Here is a 22,466-nt window from a genome sequence, read left to right on the forward strand (position 1 = left end):
AGCTGGGCCATCAGCCTGCAGCTATGGCACAAAGGCTACAGCCTGATGTTTCTAGCTCGTTGCTTGTCTAGCAGGACTCCTGGGTTCTATCCCCCGCCTGGCCCATGGTCACACAGAGCAACGGCCAGTCACTGCCTGCTGCACGGGGATGACTGGCAAGCACTTTGAGATGGCTGGGCAGCAGTGCTGCTTCATATGCAGCTGTCCCTTGTCCCCTCTGCCCAGGGCCAGCGCTTCCCAAAGCAGCCAGGGCTGCCCTGAGACACTATGGGAGGGGCTGCAGCCCTGGGGTGAGGTCAGTGACCCAGCTCACAGCAGTTTTACTACAACAGAGGGTGGCCTGCCAGGGGAGATTACGCCACAAAGCACAGCCCTACAAGGCAACTACCCCTTTGCTCCCACTGGCTTTTTACAATAGACCTGGAGATCTCACCCACCTGGCAGAGCCGCACACAGAGCCAGCAGGGAACTGGAAGCAGAGTGCACAGAGATCACTACGCCAAGGCCTGGCACCCAGGCAACAGGAAGCTCTACGTCCAAGTCTCCACAGTGTGGCTTATTGCAGGAGGAGAAAGATTTCCAGGAGCCCACCCTGCATGGCCCCCTTATCTCAATTTGCCCCACAGCATTTGGCCAAAGAGGGAACAGTGCAGTTGTTGATGGAGATACTGAGACAGCAAAGGGAGGAGGCAGTGCTTGCCTCCTAGAGACAAGATCCAAGGGGCCAAACTGAGCGAGAACCCAGGCAGGGGTATCGCCCCAGAACCCAGGATTTTATTTACAAAAAAAAAAAAAAAAAAAAAACACAAAACAGTTGGAGGGCGCTGAGCAGCAGGGGGCGCCAGCGAGTGTGGCTCTCCCCACAGCACAGGGACAGGAACAAGTGGGTTAAAAACAGAAGGGATGCAAACCAAGGGGATAGGGCTAGAACTTGAACTCTTTGTACTTCTTGCCGCCCCCACGCGTGTCCTGGGGCTGTGCTTTCCGCTTCTTCTGCTGCAGGGGGTGGGAGAGAGAGAAAGAAAAAGTTCAGCCAGCAAGGGAAACAACCTCCTCCCTGACCCAGTCTGTCCCCCAACCCTGAGGCTGGACAGGAGCTTTGGCACCCCCTAGAGAAAACAGGCTCTGTATCCCATTCACTGACCCTGAGCCAATCAATCCCCCTACCCTGTGGGGCCAGATAGGAGCTGGCACCCCACAGAGGATTCAGCCCCATGTCCCACCCCAAGCCCCTTCCCCCAGCCCTGCCCCCACCCATACCTTCTGCTTAGCTGCGTGCTCAGCCACCATGTCACTGAAGTCCTCCTTCTCCACCTGGGCCTGCTGCTCCCGCACATGCTCTTCGTACTTCTGGGTCATGGCCATTGGATCAAGCTCCAACTCCTCAGGAGCCAGCGCCACCTCCACTCCCTGTATCTCTGGCACCGGCCCCTTCCGGCTCATCACCTGCAGGTGAAGAGAAGGGTGAGACGCCAGCACTATGCATGGGAGGGGGGAGTCCTTGCCCCCAGGGAACAGCAGCCAGGGGCCACGCTAGCCCGGTTTATCTTATTGGGGGGGACAATCTCCCCCAGGTGGAGCATTTAGAGTTCTCGCCTCAAATGCCCAGGGTTCCCACAGAAACACCCAGACCCTGCTTGGCTCCCAGCCACCATGAGACCCTGTGAGCAGTGAGTCCCACAAGCCAACTGCAGTGGGGAAGGCCAGGGCCTTGCACTTGAACTGGGCTTGGGCAGTCTCACTGAACTACAGTTCTAGCCTGGCCTTTCAGCTGCCAAGGGCCACCTTTTGCCCTCCATGCTGCTCAACCCCTTTCCATAGCCCATCCAGCTGTAGTCCTGCCCCCATCCCAGCACCATGGCTTTCCAGCTCTCTGCTCCAATGCTACCCACTCCTCAAGCCCCACTACCCTCAGTACCTGACTCCCCTGCCCAACTGGCCCTCTCCCTGCTCCAGATCACTAGTGAACACAAGCCAGTGCTCATGCCAAGGACAAGCAGCCCCACCCCACTGCCGCTTCCCGGTGCCAACAATGGGCAGGGCCACCCCACAGTCCCTCCCATGCAGGGAAGTCTTGTCACCACAATTGCTCCAGGGGCCCAGAGAGTATAGGTGGGTTCTGGCAGTACAGGCCCCCATCCCGCCAAGCCGTTGGTTGCTGGTTCAGGTCCCAGAGCACACCTGGCTGGCTGTCCTAAGTCACTCACCGTGGACATGTCATAGATGTGAGTGGAACCCATCATAGCCCCCCCAACCGTGGCTGTTCGCTTCTCTGGCAGCACCGTGAAGAGCTGGGGTGTCTCGCTGCTGTGGGCAAGGGGGGGGTAGAGACAGGATCAGCACAACAGGCCATGAGTGCTAGGGGGACAGAGCTGCAGCTACCTCTGGGGTGGGCTGTTTGGTAGCCAGACAGCAGATTGGGATAAGAAGTGGAGAAGAGAGTGTCTGGCCCTAGTGAAACAGCAGGAGGGATTTGGGAAGCAGAATAGAAACAGCAAGGCTGAGACTGGGCCAAGAGAGCAGGACTAAGATCCCCAACTAGGAAGGTAAATGACAGAGCCCTCCAAAATAACAGCATCACCAGCATCACGCCCTGGCTCACGCCGGTGGACCCCTTACCGAGCCCCACCCCACTCCCTGCAATACAGCATATGGGGGCATTAGGGCCAACACAGAGTGTGCACACTACGATGCCCCCTGGGGTTCCATGGGATTCTCTCTTGAGTCCTGCTCCCCAGGGGGAGCAGAGTGGCACAAGCAAGGCAGAGACCTCACTTACCCATCCATGGCCTCCTCTATCTTCTTCTTCCTCAGCTCAATGAGCTCAGGAGTCTCCATGCCAGCAGGGACGGAGGAGAAGCCGCCTGGCGTGATCAGGCCACTGGGGAGGAAGGGCAAATGGTTAGAGACAACACCTGGGCCACATGGCCTGGCTGGAATGGAGGAGCCTCACATGGCCATCACTGACCATGCCCCCACTCGCCACAACCCCACATCAGCCCCAGCGCCACCATAGCCCATGCCAGGGCAGCCCCCACCCCGACCTGTCAGCCGGGGTGATGAAGCCAGTCTCATCTGGCTTCTCCTCATCGCTCTCCTCCTCCTCTTCCTCCTCTGAGGATTCCTCATCTGATGGCTCCAGCTCTCCCCAGGGTGTCCGGTCGATTTCCTCCTCTTCTGCCTTGGTCTAAAATGAGGGGAGATGGGTTGGACGGAGGACGAGGGGCCTCTCCCCACTGGAGGGCGCTGCTCCAATTCAGCAGCCAAGCAGGGAGACAGGCTGGCTCAGAGGAGTAGGGAAATGGGCTTTCCTCCTCTAGGGGGCACCATTCCAGCACAAGTAGGAACAGGGGGTTCAGTCTCCAATGTTCAGGGATCCAATCTTTTCCCCAGCACCAGCCTTGCTGCCCCCCGGCTCTGCCTCAGCTCATCAGCCCCACAGAGGAGCAGTTCCAGGGGTCCTACTGATACCCAGCGGGGAGGTAATGGGTCAGTGCAGGTTGTGTATTTGTCTTGGTTCCCGCCACCCTGGAAGAGCCCCAGCCTGGTTGGCAATACCAAAGAGGGAGAATGCCGGCCAGTGGGTGGCCCCTAGCTCATCTCATTATGCCTAGAAAGCTACAGGAGTGGCATGTGACCCCAATCCCCCAAGGCAATGGCTATTCCCACCCCCACCCAGTCTCTCCAAGGCTGTGATCACTTGACTACCTACCTGGAACTCAGAAGCATTGGTCCCAAAGACGTCTCCATACAGGGGCTTCCCGGTCTCATCAACAGGAGGTTTCCCCCAGCCCCCGGCATGGTACCCAAACGAACAGCCCTGGGACAAGAGGAAAGAGTTATTCAGGCTCCAGAGGACAGTGGAGTCCAGTTGATTACAGCAGGAGGTAACTGGAAGCCAGGACTCCTGGGCTCTCATCCTGGCCCAGCCACTGACTCTGGCTAAGTCACCTCCCATCTGTGGGCCTTAGTCTTCCAGCTAGGAAGCTGGACCGGTGTGCCTCTCACCCCTTGTGACTGTGTTGGTTTCCAGGCAGAAGGGGTAGATTTCACTCTGGGATGGTTAATACAGGTCTCTGGATGGTGCGAGTGGGGCAGGAGGAAGAAGAGCGGAGTGGGGAACACAGGAACAAGAAGCGTGGAGTGTTGGATGAAAGCGATCTATGGGGGGCTCGGGAGTGGCAAGTGGAAAAGAGGCCATTGCTCCAACTTGGTCTTTGCTAGGAAAATGGGAGTCTCAGGGATAGAGTCACTCAGTACTGGCAGACTGAGCTTGTGGGAGAGCCCATGCCTCAGCTGCACTAGCACTGCCCCAAGTTAAGAGTCCCTTTTTCCCCCTAATGGGGAGGGGCTTCTTGGAATAAGACCACTCCAACAGCACCCCGGCACCAGTGGCAGTGCCATAGAGAGCCCTTCCATTCAAGAGCCCTGAAGACTCCCAAAGTGCACATGCTGGGGCAAGGGATCATTCCCCAGCGCCCTGCAGGACAGACAGCACTCACCTCTGGGATGGGTGAATTGAGGCCCGGGATCTTCAGGTTAGGGTAGGAGGGAGGTGGGCCATAGCGCTGCATGGCGATCAGCCACGGGGGTGGCACTTTGTGGGCATTCTGGAACCAGTAGAGACATGGTGTTAGCCAATAGGACAGACTTGCTTGCCCAGCCCTGGCTAACCAGCCCCCAGGACCATCAGCAGAAGGGAGGGACTGAAAACCTCATCTCTCACTCACAGGCACCCCTCAGTCCCAACCTACAGCCCCCTGCTATCTACCTTCCCACCACCATAGCTCCGCCAGTGCCCTGCAATCCCACCTAGAGCTGCTCTGCTGTTCTAGCCCTGAAGTGCCCAGCCATGCAGTGGCCATGACTAGCTGCCTCCCAAAGGCTGGCTGTAGGGTCAGCAGGTGAGGGTCACACCAGCTACCCTTGTCTGACAGGCAGCTTCCAAGAGCACTTACCGGGCCAACGGGCATCCCCAAGGCAATGCGCAGCTCGTCTGACAGGTCCCCTGGCTTCTTTTCTTTCAGCCGTGTCTCAAACTCCTTGCCCTGGTGGAGAAGAGAGCCTTGAGGTCAGAGGAATCGTGAGGGGGTGCCCCAATGCTAATGGGCTCTGGCAGCACCCAACATGGGCTGATCACAGCCTAGCACCCAGCTGGGGAGAGGCTCCCAGCAACCAGAAACCCAGGGTCAGAGAGAGCCAGGCCAGGATAGGTTTTCCTTCCCAGCCCACAATCCTCATCTGTCTGCCAGAGATGGAGACTGCCCTCCTGAGTCACAGCCTGGGGCACGCCCTGGGCCCAGACCCCAGCCGGAGCCACTGCCCCATCTGAGGGGTTCCCATAGGGACAGGGCTTCCCCGGGCCCCACACCCACCTCGTAGTAGAGGTCTCCATGGATGGTGAGCTTGGGCTTGGTCTGCCACTTGAAGAAAGCGTCGTGCAGCTTCTGGTAGTCAATATCGATCTTGCCCATCTTGGGGCGAACCTTCTCCCGCATCTTTGACTTCATAGTCTTCTGCTCCTCCTAGGGGGGTGGGAGAAAGGAGACTGTGAGCATGCCTCAACCACGCCATGGGCCCCCTCCAGCTGCAGGGACAGACAGTGCCACCAAACAGCCTCCTTCCACCCCCTGCAGGGCCCAGGATGTAAACCCCTCTCCAGGAGGCAGACCTGACCTACCAACAGGGGGGAGGGAGTGAGGGGCAGGTGGCACAGAAATATGGCGCTGGATAACAGGACCAAGTCTTGCAGTCATCCCAGGGAGGGAATATAGCACCAGTCCCTTCAAGTCACCACACAGCAACCCAGATCAAAGGAGTTGAGAGTAGGGACTGTTTATACATGGATCCCTCAACTGGCACCGAGATGCAGCTACCTCTGGAGTGTGGTGCACGTGTGGGTACCTTTTCCTGTAGCGCCTCTCGCATCTCCTGGATGCCCGTGCGCTTGATGAAGTCAGGCAGCTCGAAAGGCGGCTTCTCAATGCCCCGCTTGCCCTGCAAGTACTTGCGCTTGAAGCACCAGTGCCGGGGCACTGGCACGGAGTTGCGGGTGGCCTTGAGATGAACCAACAGCTTGGGGTCCTGGGCTGTCACATCATGCATCTCCACCACATCCGGGCGCGCCACAAGCTGGGGACAGGACAGCACAGGCTTAACCCTCCAGTGCCAGAGTTTGCCGCCCTCCCATTATCTGTACCCCAGGCCAACAGCTTAACCTTTAGAGCACCAGAAACTTCTCTCTTCCCTCCCCCCATTCCCAGCCACTGCATCCGATTCCCCCTGCTCCATCAGCCGCATCCCAGCCAGACAGCAGAGGACGAAGAGTCCCAACGGGACCCAAGGCAAGTTCATCCTGGGAGACCCCTTGGTGGTACCGTGTCCCCTGCAAGAAAAAGCACGGCCCAACACCCAGCTGGGTCAGTTTCACTCTTGCTGCCTAAATAGTGCCAACCCCACTTGCCAAGCTGGGCCATGAGCCCAGAGGGCACCAACCCCACTGCAGAGTCCCCTGTGCCCTGAACCAGGGGCTGAGAGGGGAGGGGCCGTTCAGTCCCATCCCTCCCTACAGCATCCTGAACAAGGCCAGCTCTGTTCCCCAGGGGGTGCCCCTTCAGAGAAGCTGTGACACAGACACCCACATGGCACTGGGGGTGACTGACTGACCGACCATCTCACCTGTTTGAGCTCTGCCACCGTGAAACGATTCATGCGTCTCAGCTTCTTCTTGGACAGTTTTGGGGCCTCAGGTTTCTTCTCCTAGACCCAAGAAAAAAAAAAAACACAATAGGCTCATCCAGCCCAAGTCCCCCACACCACTTCCACCAGATCAGACCAATGGACCCAGTAGCCCCCCCCCACACGCTAATACTGGCCAGTGCAAGATGCAGATGAAGAATCTCCCACTCCCAATAAAGCACCTCCCTGCAGCACTGGCCCAGCTTTGTAGCCTTGAGGCCACGGCACCAACTGGGGTCACTGCAGATCCCAGCCTAATTGATCCCTAGCAATACCTGCCCCTGCCCCCAAGTCTCTCCTGAGCTCTGGGACATTGTGGTGGCAGGGAGTTCCACTGGCTAGCTGCCTGGCCCCGCCCCCAGCCCACCTGTTCATCATCGGAACTGTCATCGTCGCTGCCCTTCCGGTCCTCCTCGAAGCCCTTCTTCTTGGGTGCGGCTGCGTTCTCTGGCTTGTCTGCCTTGTCGGGCTCCTTCTCTTTATCTTTCTTTACATCATCCGTCAGCTGTGGGGGTAAGGGAGGGTCAGAGGGCTGGAGACTCCATCCCCAGGGAGGAGACACTGACTGGAGGGGGATTTAAGCAGGAGTGCATGAGCCTGAGCAATTGTCCCCCAAGGAGCAGCTGGGAGCCCCACAGCGGGGTAAGGCACAAGACTTAGGGGATAGCGTGAAGGATGTTCCTTTCCCATCTCCTCAGAGGAGCTAGCAGAACCCCTAAGAGAACAAATGGGGGATACAGGCCACGTGGGGGTGCTCCTGCCCTGGGGAATGAAGATCTGCAAGCCAGGCCCTTACGTAAGAGGAGGGACTTCTGAACTATGGAGGGGAAGTTCCCCCTCCTCTCACCACCACCTAGGGGTCAGCCAAGGCTCCCAACTCAGGAGCAGGCATGAGAACCCAGCTTGTGCCCCTCCCAGGCTGCAGGGAACATGATGCTGGAGGGCAGACACTGATCTGTAGCCTGATGAGGCAGGAAGCACTGCCCCCAGAGCCATGGCAGATGGAGCTTGCAGCTATTTCCCCTGCCCAATTGCAAACAGGTCACCACAGGATTTAGGGCTCAGTGCAGCCCGTAAGTCTCCCCATGCCCCACTCAAGAGAAGGGTCTCAAAGAGCTAGGGATAGTACTCAGGAGTCCTGACTTCCAGCCCCACTGCCCTAACCACTAGATCCCACTGCCCTCCCAGGAGTCCTGGCACCCTTCTATGCTCTAACCACTAGACCCCACTCCTCGGCCAGATGCCAGCACTTTAACCACTAGAGGCTCCTTTACCTGTGTAGCGCCAAAACCCCAGGGCTGCACCCTGAGCCTGGCTCACCTTGAAGGCATCAAAGATCCTCTTGAAGAAGATGAAGTTGGGGTCATAGATCTCCGGCTCCTCAGTGACATACTCAATCTCCACCACTGATTCGGTGTCTTTGGGCTCAGTACGTTGAGACTCTTTCTCCCCTTTGCCCTCTGTGCCCTGTGCTGCCACACGTGCCTTCTTCTTCTTCTTCCGGTTACGGCGCTTACGGTTCCTCTGCCGAGAGAAGTGTGTTAACTATAGGTCCCGCCCCTGGTGCTCAGATGCGGCCACCTCTGGGGTAGAGCGGGGGGGAGGGGCTGTTAATACAGGGAACCCTCCCCAGCGCTGAGATGCAGTCACACTCCATCCTGTAAGTGGCAGCTCTTCAACTGCACGTGACAGCACTGCACCATATATGGCAGACATGAAGAATTCTGGAGGAATTTATGGTGACAGCATGAAATGATCCTGACAGTCATCTTGCAGGATGCTGGGCTCAGCACAGCAGCTCATGAGACTTGCCACACATGGCCAAGGCCTCAGCTTTATGTGGCAGTTCCCAGCTGCTGTGAAGTGTTTCCAAGCTAGAGCCCCCTGAATGCAAAGGGAAAGATCTCCCACCTCCTTTCACCCCTAGCATCCCTGTTGCAGGGAGGTTCTTGTGAGTTTCACATGCCACTCAGAGTCAATTTCACTCCCCCATCCCTCCCCACACTGGGAGCCAGGGAAGATTCAAACGCCCTAATTGGAAACATGGTTCATAGGAATCTATTACATTCCAAGCCAATGTTTTCAGCCTCAACATCAAGGCCTGTGCTCAGCTGATGTGGTCACTTTAAATCTACCTGTCGCTAGCCAGGCTGAGGTTAGACTAGGGGGAAGTGCCCATCTCAGCATCTCACAGAGCTCTCTGCTCCTGAAGATAGACAAGCCTCATTCAACGGAAGGGAAAACCGAAGCAGAGTGAGATGAAGGGGTTGACCAGACCTTACACAGCAAGCCAACGACAGACTGGGAATAGAACCCAGGAGTCCTGGCACCCAGCTTCCCCCCTCTAAGCCACTTGACAAGCTGGGGACTAATGTGTGGCACACAGCCTGCTCACCTCTTTCTTTGACAGAGCCATGTCCTCCTCGGTCTCTGAAGCAGAGATACTGATCAAGGTCTTCAAATCAGTCTCCATATCGTCATCTACTGAAATACATGGAAATCAGCAAGGGGGAGGCGGGGTCAGTGTCAGACGCACTGCAGCAAGCTCTGGGGGAAGAGAAGGAGGAGACAGCCCTGCCAACCCCTCAGATCTGCCTGCTGGGCGCAGGAGTGACCAACCACATTACAAGAGAGGGCAATTCTCCTGTGCTCCCCATAGACACATGTCAACCAGCCCCCATTTGTCCCAGTGCACGAGTTGGCTTAGTGGGGGTTGCAGCATATAGAAAGAACACAACCCAGGCGGGTTAGTTGCCTCTGCTTTGTGGGGAGCATTACCAAGGGACAGGAGATGGGTGCCAGCAAATCCTGTCTTCTGGGGTACGGACACTGCAGAGAGAGGTTAACTGGGGTGTGCCTGGAAGGAACGATTCCCCCGGCCTTCAAACAGCACCCAGCTCTTGGGCAAGTCCCAACTGCAGTCACCAATGCCAGGGCACAACCAAAAAGCAGGGCAGGGGAAGCAAGAGGATTTAGAATGATGGGACACAGATCACTGGCATGCAATTCCCAGCTCTAACCTCTAGGCCCTACTCCCGCACGAGCCAGAAGTAGAATCCAGGAGTCCTGACTCCCAGTTGCCCACCAGCTCTAACACACTAGACTCTCCTCCCCACCCAGAGCTGGGGGTAGAACCCATGTGTCCATCCTGATCCTGCAGAGCTCCTGCCCTTGCTCCCTACAGCACCTCCTGCTAGGAAGAGGCCAGGGCTCCGCCTGCAGCCTGAGCTCCTGCCCCAAACCACACAGGAACAGAATGGAAGGAGCCTGTTACCTGTGGTGCCAGGCACGGTTATGAGCTCCTCCTGCCGGATCTCCTTGAGTTGCAGGATCTTCTCCAGGGCCTGAGGGATCTTGGGGCCAATGGTGGAATCATCGGTCTACAAACAGAGGCGACCACTAAGCAGGGGGATGCACCACAACAGAACCCACAGGCTGGCTTGGACAGGAATAACCCAGGAGTCCTGGCTCCTAGCACCCCAACTAGACCCCATTCCCCTCCCAGAGCCAGGTACAGAACCCACCGTGGGGGGGGGGGGGAGGGGGGAGGAGAGAGAGAGAGAGGAATTCTCCTCTCTACCTCCAACACGTCTCAGAAAGCTGCCCCACCTGCAACAGGCCACCCTCCAGCCACCACCTTCTGCATCCTTACCTCTCGGCCTTCTTCCCCAGGTGGCGGCGGTGGCCCTCGCGGCCTTGGGCCAGGGGGACCAATAGGAACTCCAGGCAGCGGCGGTCCCACAGGAGCACTACCTAGATGGGCAGGAGAGACACACACAAAGGGGTGAGTCCCCATAAGGAATGGATCTAAAGTAACCAGCTCCCTGTTGCTTCCTGACACCCTACTTCCAAAGCAGAGGCAGCAGCCAGGGACTGGATCAGAGCCAGAGCCTGCTAGAGGCGAAAGATCGCAGATTCCATAGCCCAGTTGGGGAAATCTCACCTCGTGGCACCATTGGGGGCCTTGGTCCTATAGGTCGGACAGGCCCCACATCCAGAGGGGGTCTGGGCACAGGGGGGGCCAGCTTGGCCATCTCTTTCTGTCGCTCCTGTTCCAGTAAGACTGCAGCCTGAGAGAAGGAGAACATACGGAGGGGTCACTGATGGGTGGGAGCTGAAAATCAGCAGCCCTGCTCCCCACCCAGCCTTCCCCACAGGATGTCTGTGGCAGGATGGGGTGGGAGAGGCAACACCCCTGCCATGCATGAGTGTTGGATGCTTGCTCCATAATCATGGAGAGGGATGCCAGGAAACATGAGGCCATGAGCCCTCTGGTGGTGGAGATATCAGGTCAGATAGGGCCACTGGTGACAGAGGGGGCAGATTCTGGAATCGAAGGGCCCACTGGAGCTGGAGATTTGTGGGGAGAGAGCAGATTTGTGGCTGGGGGGTGGTGCTGGATAGGGCCACTGGCACTGAAGGTTATTGGGGGAGACTGTAGGCCAGGGGTGGGCAAACTTTTTGGCCCAAGGGCCACATCGGGGTTGCGCAACTGTATGGAGGGCCAGGTAGGAAAGGCTGTGCCTCCCCAAACAGCCAGGCCCCCACCCCCCATCCGCCCTCTCCCACTTCCCACCTCAACTGCCTCCCTCAGAACCCCCCACCCATCCAACCCCCCGCTCCCTGACTGCCCTCCCGACCCTTATCCACACCCCCGCCAGATCCCCCAGGACTCCGACTCCCAACCCTCCCTGTTTACCATCCCCTGACCGCCCCCACAGAACCTCCGCCCCATCCAACCACCCCCTCCTCCCTGACCGCCCCCCAGGACCTCTGCTCCCTTACCAGCAGCAGGAGCTCGCAGCCGCGACACCCAGCCAGAGCCAGCTGAGCTCCCCACACTGCCCAGCGGGAGCGATGGGCCAGAGTGCGGCCCGCATGGCTGAGAGAGGGGGGACAGCAGGGGAAGGGCCGGGGACTAGGCTCCCCGGCCGGGAGCTCAGGGGCCAGACAGGTGGCAAGTGGCACCCATCCCCTGCCTGCTCAGGGCTTTGGGAAGGGTCAGCAATCTGGGAATGGGTCAGCAGGGGTGTGCGGAACTTGGCGGGGGGGGGGGGGGGGGAGGGGGACAGACAGAGAGCTGAATGGATCGCAACATCTGTTCTCTGCCAGGACTGCAATTGGGTCCAATTCAGTTCAATATCAGAGAGGAGAGAGCGGTGTCTCTTCTGCAACTTGAGGGGGGAAGGAACCAGATCAGGCTCCTTCAGGCCCAGATGCGACATACAGACCCCACTGCTCTGCTACCTGGTCGGTTTCTCCCACGTGTCTTTCCCTATCCCCTGGCTATGGGCAGACAGAACAGATTGCACAAGCTAGAATTTAAAGGTGAACTTTCCCTCACCCAGCATTGAGGAACAGTTGCCTCCGAAGTGGGGCATGGGGCTATACAGGGATCCTTCCTCTAGTGCTGAGATGTGGCCACCTCTGGGGAGAGGCACAGAGGCTGCTCAGCATTAGCACTTCACAGTGGTTTAGGGCAGGATGTGAAGAAGCAGATACACAACTCAAATTGCATTTGGGAAGGGGGGATTGGAGGAGACCAAATGGCCAGGACCCCAGGATTAAAAAGCCCAGACTCTAGGCAAACAAAGTGGTTGAATCTTCATTGTATGTCATCTGGCAGATACACTGCAGCACAGGGCTAACCACACTGGGGCATTTGGGTCGGCACTCACTGCCAGGGGAGAGGGCCCCTACAGATCCCTGCAGCATAGCACCGCCTCACACCACACCGGGGTCAGCACTGACAGACAGGGAAGAGCACGAAGGCTGAACCCCTACAGCACAGCATCCCTTAGTGCCACCCTGGGGCCAGCATTGAGGGAGAGCACCTCTGCCTGCAGCACAGCCCTTACCTGCTTCGCCCTCTCTTCTTGCTGCATTAGCATGGCTGCCTGCTGCTGCGCCAGCTTCAGACGATCCTCCTCTGACAGAGCCGAGGGGTCCACACTCTGCATGCGGAGGGGGGGCCCCATGCCTGGGGGCGGCGGAGGGGGCCCCACGCCCATGGGGAAGTTGAGGCTGATGCCAGGGGGAGGAGGAGGGGGTGGCGGGGGCTGCATGGGTGGCATCCCCATGGGGGGAGGGGGCAAGGGGATCCCAGGGAGCTGTGATTGAGAGAAAAGATGAGGTCAGGACCAACACAGAGTGTGCAGGATCACAAAGCAATTCATAGGTTATTTATACCAAGAGCCATCGCCCGGCACGGAGGTGCTGGGCCCCACCGCAGAGGCAGCAGTAACAGCCCAAGAGCCACAAAGCAACACTGAGCACGCTTAGCATAGGAAGAGGAGGTAGCTCCTGGATCTCAGACACAGTTGGAGGGACTTAGGAAGGTAGAACAGCACTGCTCTTCATGGTGCTGGGGTTAGCAATAGCTCCTGGCAGGAAGTACCAAAGGATAGCAGTCACCTGAGAAGCTGGAGAGCCTCCTCCCAACATAGGAGAGCTACAGCGGGGCAGTCAGCCCCTAGGGAAGCCCCTGTGACCTAGCCAGGCCAGGATTCCTCCTCCCAAACCCCCCCTCACTTACCTGTCCAGGTATCGGGGGTGGGGTGGGCTTGTCACCATCATCTCCCCTAAGAGACGGCCTGCTAAGCACGATGCCAGTCTGCGGAGAGAGGACACAGTAAATGCGGCTGCAAAGCAGGTGAAAGCCTATCCACAGGGGAACCTCTCTCTGAGACTCCCACTGGCTTGCGCTGGGTCAGGAGAGGAACTCCAGGCTCTGGGGAGGCCAATTTACTACCACGGCAAGGAAGGACAGTAGTGTAGAGCTCTCCAAGCAAGATAGAACCTGGAGGTGCTGCACATACACCCCCACAACACAATACCAGAGTCTCCATAGCCAAGACAGAAAGCAGGATGGGGATATCAATGCCCACAGGGCATGTGGCTCAGAGATGGGGATAGAAGTAAGGCCACCCCCGGCAGCCCACACTAGCTTCCCCCCCAGGCTGCACTATAATTAACCTAATTACTATGAACACCAGCAGAGATACTGGGGTGGAGAGGTGAGGCCTGAGCAGAGCACTTGCCATTAACCCTCTGTTGTTGGGCAGGCAGGTGGGCTAGTCAGACCCTGCTGTATGTTGGGACAGGAAGGAATACAGGAGCCCAGATGAAACCTTAATGACCCTCACTAGGACAGAGCTCCCTACTGACATCCGAACAGCGCTGGCTAGGTCACTGGTGCTCCCACCTCCCGCCCAACATAGCCGTAGCACCCACATGTTCCAGTCCTAAGATAAAGATCATAAGTTTCCTTCCACAGGTCACTAGCACCCAAGATGGTTCAATCAGAGGATGGTCACAACCCAGCTTATTGTTCACTCTGAGTGATACCTCTCAGGCCCCATTAACATAGTATCTGAGTGCCTCCCAGTTGTTAATTTGTTTATCCTTACAGGTCCGGCAGCACTATTATCCCCATTATACAGATGCCAAACTGAGACCTAAAGAGGCTGGGTGACTCACCCAAGGTCTCCCAGGGGAGTCTGTGGCAGAGCAGGGACTAGAACCCAGGTCTCCTGAATCCCAGCTAGTGCACTAACCACTACACCAGCCTTCATCTTCTAACGCTGTTCATTTACTCTAACACCAGTGAATCCAGGCTAGTATCCTCCTGGTTCCTAGTCACTGTCACTAGTCACAAGGCTGTTGACTGTGGTTACTGCTCACACAGTGTAGCTGGCATGGTGTGCATGTGGCTATGGGGGCAATAAAGGTGGGAGCCCCCTACTGCATGCTCTATCATGCATGCTGGGGGGTGTGACACTACAGTACATGCCAGGCAATAAGGTTTCCCACTGCAGATTGCCAGCCCCAGTTTTTGGCCTCTGTATGAATCCCTTTCATATAGAGAAGCTGGGATGTGGGTGGCAGGCAGGGGCGAAAGTAACTTAAGGGACTTACCAGTACTCCGGACAGTCAGCAGCAATTTAAATGGCCTGGGGCTCCCGGCCAGCACCGCCGCTCCCACAGCGGCAACCAGCGCCCCGGGTCCTTTAAATCACCACCAGAGCCCTGGGGTAGCGGCAGCAACTTAAAGGGCCCAGGACTCCAGCCACGCGGTAGCAGTAGCAGCAGCCAGGAGCCCCAGGCCTTTTTAAACTGCCAGGCCCCGGGGAAGCTGCCCCTTTTGGGCCCTTCATCAGCGGCCCTGCAGGTATGGTCAGCTGTGTACCAGCTCTTACCAGTATGCAGTAGCAGACTGTACCAGCTTACTTTCACCTCTGCTGTCAGGGGTCAAGCTAGGGCCCTGGGGAGGCGGTTTCTGATGGCAGAGCAAGTCCCTTGCCTCATGTGAGTAGTGCGTGTTTGGTGGTGTGTGTGCATGGGTAGAGGTTATTCCTCACCTGCAGCGTGTATGTCTGGAGCCTCTCCACCAGCTCCTCACGGCTACCTGGAAAACACAGATGAAGGGTCAGAGCCCACAGGCCAAAACCGACCCTGAGCCGCCACCAGCTGCCTTTCCCCACCCAGGGGCTCCCCACCCCTAGCAGCCCAGAAGGCTCCTGTCCGCCCCCAAACCTACCCATCATCTCCGGGCTGTCTGGGAAACGCAGCTCGGGGCCCGCGGGCCGGAACAGAGCCTGCCCCCCGATACGGCCCCAAGCACGCCCACCCCCGTGGGGCTTCCCGCCGCCCACGGGCCCCAGACACCCCCTGGCGGGCATCACCCCAGCAGCTCCCACCCCCTCTCCTAGGTGGGGTCCCCTTCCTCCAGCGGGGCTCACCGCCCCCCCCCCCCCACATGGGCCCCGGAAGCCCCTGGAGGGAGCCGCCCCCCAGCCAGTTCCCGCCCCCAAACTCTCCACGTCCGAGCTCCACCTTGCACCGGGGCTCCGATCTCGGCTAACTTCGCTTGCAGCTCGGCGGGCGCCCAGGCGCCGTAGGCCGGCAACGGCAGCTCCCCCTTCGGCGGCTCGGGGTGCTCGGTGGCCATCTTCCCGCCCGGTCCGACCCTGAACAGCCGCCGTAGGCGCCGCCCCTACGTCACCACGCAGGCACGCGGCGGGCGGCTCACAACTAAACAGAAAAAGTGCTACTTTCGGGTAATGTATGCCACGGCTGCGCATCCAGCGTGATGACATTAACACGCACAACCAATGAGGGAGAAAGGGTCCTCCCGCGCTGCCTTCTGGGTGTTGTAGTCCTGAGAGCGTCCCCAGTAGGACAACGTCAGCGCGCATGTAATGAAGCGACCAGTAAGGAAACCAGTTACCGCGCTTTCCACTGGGAGTTGTAGTTCTGAGGCATGTAGGAGTTGACCCCCCCCAAGTAGCTTTGCATTCTGGGAATTGTAGTTCTGAAGGGTTGGAGAGCCCAGCGTGTGGGTCCAGCGTAAGAAAGAATCCTGTGTATCAAGAGATGTAACATCCAGTGGGTGTGAAAACTGCTAGATCTAAATTAGGGTTACCATATTTTGAGTGTCCAAAAAGAGGACACTCCACGGGGGCCCCGCCCCAACTCCACCCCCTCCCCTGCTTCCCGCGAACATTTGATTCGCGGGAAGCCTGAAGCAGGAAGCAGGTAAGCTTGGGGGGGAGGCGCGGCCCAGTCTGGCCCCCACAACCGAGCGGCTCCCTCCGGCCCCGGCCCCTCCAGCCTGGCTTGGCTTGGGTCCTGGGGAGCCGGCCCTGGGCCAGCTAGGGTTACCATATTTCAGCAAGAAAAAAAGAGGACGGGAGGAGCCCCGCCCCTGCCCCTCCCACTTCCCGCCCCCCCAGAACCCCCAACCCTCCCCCCGTTCCTTGTCCCCTGACTGCCCCCTCCTGGGACCCCTGCCCCTAACTGCCCCCCAGGACTCCACTCCCTATCTAAGCCTCCCTGCCTCTTGTCCCCTGACTGCCCCAACCCTTATCCACACCCCCACCCCCAGACAGACCCCTGGGACTCCCACGCCCCATCCAACCACTCCCCACCCCCTGACAGCCCCTCCCCAGAACTCCCGACCCATCTAAACCCCTCTGCTCCCTGTCCCCTGACTGCTCCGATCCATCTCCCCACCCCTGCCACCTGACAGCCCCCCCCAGAACTCCCAAACACTCCCCCCGCTCCTTGTCCCCTGACTGCCCCCTCCTGGGACCCCTGCTCCTACCTGCCCTCCAGAACCCCACCCCCTACCTAAGACTCCCTGTTCCTTGTCCCCTAACTGCCCCCTCCTAAGACCCCCCCCAACCTGTACCCTGACTGCCCAAAACTTTCTCCACTCCCCCCAAAAAGCCCCCCCCCCGTTTCTTGACTGCCACCTCCAGAACCTTCCTGCCCCCTGACCTCCTTACCCTGCTGCTCAGAACAGGGTGTTGGGCTCTGTGCAGCCGAGCCGGACACGTGGCTGAGCTCCCCAGCACAACAAAACCCGGTCCCTGGCCCTGCACAACAAAACCCGGTCCCTGGCCCTGCACAGTGCTGCCGGACTGGGCTGCAAGGGAGCTGCTGGCTCAGAATGCAGGGCGGATCCGGCTCCTCTACAGCTGCTCCTGAGTCCAGCCCGGGACTTCCCTGCAGCCCTCCCAGCCGCTCGCTCTGCTCTGCCGGGGGGAAATCCCGGACATTGTGAGTGCTTTACAAATTCCCCCCGGACGCTATTTTTAGCACAAAAAGGAGGACATGTCCGGATAAATCCGGACGAATGGTAACCCTAGGGCCAGCCCCCGGCCGAGCACCCCCGGCCCAGCACCGCCGGCCCGGCCCCCGGCCCAGCACCGCCAGCCCGGCCCCGGCCCCTGGCCCAGCACCGCCAGCCCCGCACATCCGGGCCCGGCCCCCGGCCCAGCACCCCCGGCCCCGCATGTCCCTATTTTCCCTGACATGTTCGGCTTTTTGGGATTTCCCCCTGGACGGGTATTTGAGGCCCAAAAAGCCGGACATATGGTAACCCTATCTAAATACCGCTAGTGTAATAAGGTTTAAGGTTTAGCTTGTGCCCTTATCTTTTATTTTCTTTGGTAATTACCTCTGACCGCTTACGCCTACCACTTATAATCACTTAGAATCCATCTTTCTGTAGTTAATAAACCTGTTTTATATTTTATCTAAACCAGTGTGTTTTGGTTGAAGTGCGTGGGAAATCTCAGCTCAGTGAACAAAGGCAAGTGTGCATCCTCTCCACATTGAGGGCGGGGCAGACTGAGTAATAAACTTATAGATTCATAGATGCATAGATTCTAGGACTGGAAGGGACCTCGAGAGGTCATCGAGTCCAGTCCCCTGCTCTCATGGCAGGACCAAATACTTTCTAGACCATCCCGGATAGACATTTATCTAACCTTATCTACTCTTAAATATCTCCAGAGATGGAGATTCCACAACCTCCCTAGGCAGTTTATTCCAATGTTTAACCACCCTGACAGTTAGGAACTTTTTCCTAATGTCCAACCTAAATCTCCCTTGCTGCAGTTTAAGCCCATTGCTTCTTGTTCTATCCTTAGAGGCTAAGGTGAACAAGTTTTCTCCTTCCTCCTTATGACACCCTTTTAGATACCTGAAAACTGCTATCATGTTCCCTCTCAGACCTCTCTTTTCCAAACTAAACAAACCCAATTCTTTCAAAGGAGCAAAGAGTCCTGTGGCACCTTATAGACTAACAGACGTATTGGAGCATGAGCTTTCGTGGGTGAATACCCACTTCTTCGGATGCATGTAGTGATTCTTTCAATCACTGATCCAATTTTTTCAGCCTTCCTTCATAGGTCATGTTCTCAAGACCTTTAATCATTCTTGTTGCTCTTCTCTAGACCCTCTCCAATTTCTCCACATCTTTCTTGAAATGCGGTGCCCAGAACTAGACACAATACTCCAGTTGAGGCCTAACCAGTGCAGAGTAGAGCAGAAGAATGACTTCTTTTGTCTTGCTCACAACACACCTGTTAATGCATTCCAGAATGATGTTTGCTTTTTTTGCAACAGCATCACACTGTTGACTCATAGTTAGCTTGTGGTCCACTATAACCCCTAGATCCCTTTCTGCTGTACTCCTTCCTAGACAGGCTCTTCCCATTCTCTTCCCAACTTACACTGCTCAGGCTTCTGACCAGGGCAAGAGGGTACAGTTCTGGGGTGCAAGGGTGGGGAGCTGAGGGCAATTGGCAGGAGCCTCTCTGTTGTTGGTTCACAAGTGCCTGGGAGAAGCATTTAATGTAACTCAGTTGGATGTGTCCCTGCCTGTGGATGTCTGTGTAAAAGCAGTACCTGCCAGAGGTTTGCAGCTTGCCAACAGCATCACAGTGTAAGAGGGAGCCCAGGTTGGTGAGACAGAGGGCTTACTAGTCCCACAGTTCAGGTTGCATCCCGGGAACTCCGACACACCTACACATCGGTGGAGCACCTCCACCAGACAAGGAAGTGACCAAGGAAGAGCAAGGAGGACATGTTTCAAGGGTTGCTCCAATCCTCAGAGGCTGAAAAACAAGAACGCAGGGCATGGAGAGAGACTTTAAAAGAAAATTATGAAATAGACAGGCAGGACAGAAAGGAGAGCCAGGAGCGAATTTTAATGGGCCAGGAGTGGATGATAAAAGTGATGGAGGAGCAAACAGAGATGTTAAAATCCCTAATCATGTTGCAGGCAGAATTCATGTGTGCTCGGCAGCTCCTGCAGCCAATACAGAACTGTTTTCCATGCCCTTCCCAAATTCCTCCCACACATCCCTTGTAACTTCCTGACTCATCTCAGTACCCCTTCATTCTACCCCTTTGGAAAGTTTCCAGAATGATAGCTGGACTTACACACAGCTATAAGAGCCTACACTGCCCTTCATTGTTCTCTCCCTTCTCACCAAGCCTTTTGTGTGTGTTGTTAATTGGTATTTAATAAAAACATACTCTCTGAAAGATAGCCAATCTCTATTTGTCTGCTACACATGGTGGTTGCTGCTGGAATTAATACACAGTAGCAATTTAATCATTTGCTGAGAACAAATCACGGTCAGGAACAATCAACATTTTCATGCATGGCGGCAAGTTAACAAAGTATGGCAGAGTGCTGTATAGAAAGACATGTTTCTGGATGCTTACTGGAGCTCATTGTCAAAATGGTGTCTCAAAGCCTCCCTGATTTGAATAGCTCCCCCTTGTGCCCCCCAATAGCCCTGGTATCTGGCTGCTCAAAATCAGCTGCCAGGTGAACTGCCTCTGTGTTCCACCCTGGGGGAAACTTTTAACCTTAGCCTCACAAATATTATGGAGCATGCAACAGGCTGCTGTGACCATGGGAATATTTTCCTCATTTAGCTCTAACTTGCCATAAAGGCAGCGCCAGCATGCTTTTAATCTGCCAAAGGCACATTTTATGGTCATCCTGCACTTGCTCAGCACATTGTTGAAGCGCTCCTTGCTGCTGTCCAGGTTTCCTGTGTAAGGCTTCATGAGCCATGGGAGTAAGGGGTACACTGGATCTCCCAGGATCAACATCCCCCATTGGAATCTTTTGATCTGGAAAGAAGGTCCCTACTTGCAGCTTTCTGTACAGTCCAGTGTTCCTGAAGATGCATGCATCCTGTACCTTCCCAGACCACCCCGCATTGATGTCAATGAAATGGCCACAGTGATCCACAAGTGCCTGAAATACTGTACAGAAGTATCCCGTTCTATTGATGTACTCCATCGCAAAATGATCTGGGGCCAAAACCGGGATATGCATATCATCTATCACCCCGCCGCAGTTAGGGAATCCCATTGCCCCAAAGCCATCCACTATTTCTCTCACATTGCCTAGAGTCACAGTCCTCTATAGCAGGATGTGATTAATGGCCCTGCACACTTGCGTTAAATCAGCCCCAACACTGGACTTCCCAACTCCAAACTCTTTCATGACTGACCAGTAGCAGTCTGGAGTTGCCAGGTTCCATACAGTGATTGCCATATGCGTCTCCACTGAGAAGGCAGCTCTCATTTTGGTGTCCTTGCGCTGCAGTGCTGGGGCGAGCTCTTCACACAGTTTCAGGAAGGTGGCTTTGCACATCTGAAAGTTCTGCAGCCACTGGTCATCCCAGACCTGCAGAACAATGCCATCCCACCACTCAGTGCTTGTTTCCTGAGCCCAAAAGTGATGGTCCACCATGTGCAACTGCTCTGTGAATGCCAAAATAATCCGGTGTTGTTTCTTTCCATAGCACACAGCAGGTCAGGCACCTCTGTTTCCTGTTCGGATTGGGAGCTCATGATATACTGCATGACCATCCACCATGTGTTCATAACAGTGACCACAACAGTAGAGAACAGTTCAGGATCCATCCATTCAGGCAGAGATGGTTGGCGCACAGTAAACAGGTGCCCCTGAGAAATGCCACGAAGCACAATCGAAAGCCCATGGAATGATGGGATGGAAAAAACTGGAACTTTGAGCACGCACCCATGATTAAGGCTACGTTTTAGTCATGGGTATTTTTAGTAAAAGTCATGGACAGGTCACGGGCAGTAAACAAAAATTCATGGCCCATCACCTGTCCATGACTTTTACCATATATCGCTGACTAAAACTTGGAGGTAGTGGTTCCAGGGAGCAGCCTGGGGGGTGCTGCGGGTGCTGGAGGGGTGGTCCTGGGAGGTGCCGGGGGTGCTGGAGGGGGACCCCGGGGACACTGCGGGTACAGGCAGGGGCATGGCCTGGGGGGTGCCATGGGTGCTCGGTGGGGCACAGCCTGGGGGGGCACTGCGGGTGCTCAGGGGGGCGCAGACTGGGGGCGCCACAGGTGCTGGGGGGGGGAGGGCGGGCTGGTGGGGCTGGGGCAGGTTCCCTACCCGGCTCCTGGGAAGCTCCGACCTCCAGCTCCTAGATCCACATGCTGGCTCCGCTCCGCCCCAAGGCCCAGTTCTGCAGCTCCCATTGGCTGGGAACCGCAGCCAGTGGGAGCTGCGGGGGCAGTGCCTGCAGGCAGAGGCAGCACGCATTACTGGGAGCTGAAGGATGGAGGTCCTGTCACCCTTCCGGGGAGCCTGCCCTAGGTAAGGACCGCCAGCACCGCAACCCCTAGCCCTGAGCCCCCCCCAACTCCTGCTGCTGGGGGGGCAACAGGGGGTGCCCAAGCTGCTCAGGTGGCTCCCGGGCCAGCCACGTGGGCCACTGCAGAAGTCACAAAGGTCACAGAAAGCCACGGAATCTGTGACTTTCCGAGACAAACACAAAGCCTTACCCATGATGCACTGCGATCCATTCTGCCTTTCCACAACTCCTAGCTGCAGAAGGTGATGAGTAGCATGGTGGGATAGCTACCCACAGTGCACTGCTCTCTCTGTTGATGCTAGAACATCAACCGTGGACACGCTCCTCTGCCGACAGAAGGAGCGTTGTGTGAATATGCAGAGCAATGTAATTATACTGGGTTTTCATCGTCAGCATAACTTGCATCAACAAAACTCTGTAGTGTAGACAAGGCCTAAAAATCATGGACTGAACAGAGACACTGGATTTATGGCTGATAACAACAATCTGTCACCCACTAACCCCGCTTTTTGTCCTATGACTGCAGAGGTGTTAACAGGCCCTCTACCTTGAATGGTCCCTTAGAATACGTGCTAACTAATTATGCTAAACAATCTGTTCTACTACCTTTCCCGGACCTGAAGAAGACCTCTATGTGGCTCAAGAGCATCTCTCTCTCTCCAACAGAAGTCGGTCCAATAAAAGATATTACCTCTCCCATCTGGTGTCTCCAACTTCTGTACACATATGGAGCAGGTTTTTATGTCAATTCTCCTGCAGTCTCAAAGCCCCCACCAGA

General features: G+C 56.6%; 1 protein-coding gene across 2 annotated transcripts; it reads right to left on the reverse strand.

Moving 5' to 3' along the window:
• Nucleotides 1–730: 730 nt before the first annotated feature.
• On the reverse strand, nucleotides 731–15,721 carry SF3B2 (splicing factor 3b subunit 2). 2 transcript variants are annotated; one of them, XM_054034080.1, is made up of 21 exons: nucleotides 15,574–15,721; nucleotides 15,099–15,145; nucleotides 13,274–13,351; nucleotides 12,597–12,848; nucleotides 10,682–10,808; nucleotides 10,391–10,491; nucleotides 10,013–10,118; nucleotides 9,134–9,219; nucleotides 8,059–8,262; nucleotides 7,106–7,243; nucleotides 6,679–6,759; nucleotides 5,905–6,132; nucleotides 5,376–5,525; nucleotides 4,959–5,048; nucleotides 4,503–4,610; nucleotides 3,713–3,820; nucleotides 3,045–3,187; nucleotides 2,780–2,881; nucleotides 2,208–2,307; nucleotides 1,261–1,446; nucleotides 731–996 (listed from the first exon to the last, which is right to left on the reverse strand). In XM_054034080.1, the coding sequence occupies exons 1-21, from the start codon at nucleotides 15,686–15,688 to the stop codon at nucleotides 925–927; spliced, it is 2,622 nt and encodes an 873-aa protein (XP_053890055.1). In that variant the 5' UTR covers nucleotides 15,689–15,721; the 3' UTR covers nucleotides 731–924. The 2 variants fall into 2 exon arrangements, with proteins under 2 accessions (XP_053890055.1, XP_053890054.1); XM_054034079.1 differs by having other exon boundaries at nucleotides 9,134–9,222.
• Nucleotides 15,722–22,466: the final 6,745 nt, after the last annotated feature.

The sequence above is a fragment of the Malaclemys terrapin genome, chromosome 7 (genome assembly GCF_027887155.1).
Source record: "Malaclemys terrapin pileata isolate rMalTer1 chromosome 7, rMalTer1.hap1, whole genome shotgun sequence".
Lineage (NCBI taxonomy): Eukaryota > Metazoa > Chordata > Testudines > Emydidae > Malaclemys > Malaclemys terrapin.

What these genes read in the sequence shown, in the direction of transcription:
- SF3B2 (XM_054034079.1), bottom strand. Translation starts at nt 15,688, where the DNA reads ATGGCCACCGAGCACCCCGAGCCGCCGAAGGGGGAGCTGCCGTTGCCG. An exon ending in GGATCTTTGATGCCTTCAAG is followed by an intron (nt 7,244 to 8,058) that starts GTGAGCCAGGCT and finishes TTACCCCCACAG; the next exon opens with CTGACGGATGATGTAAAGAA. An exon ending in ACAGTTCCGATGATGAACAG is followed by an intron (nt 6,760 to 7,105) that starts GTGGGCTGGGGG and finishes TCTTGGGTCTAG; the next exon opens with GAGAAGAAACCTGAGGCCCC.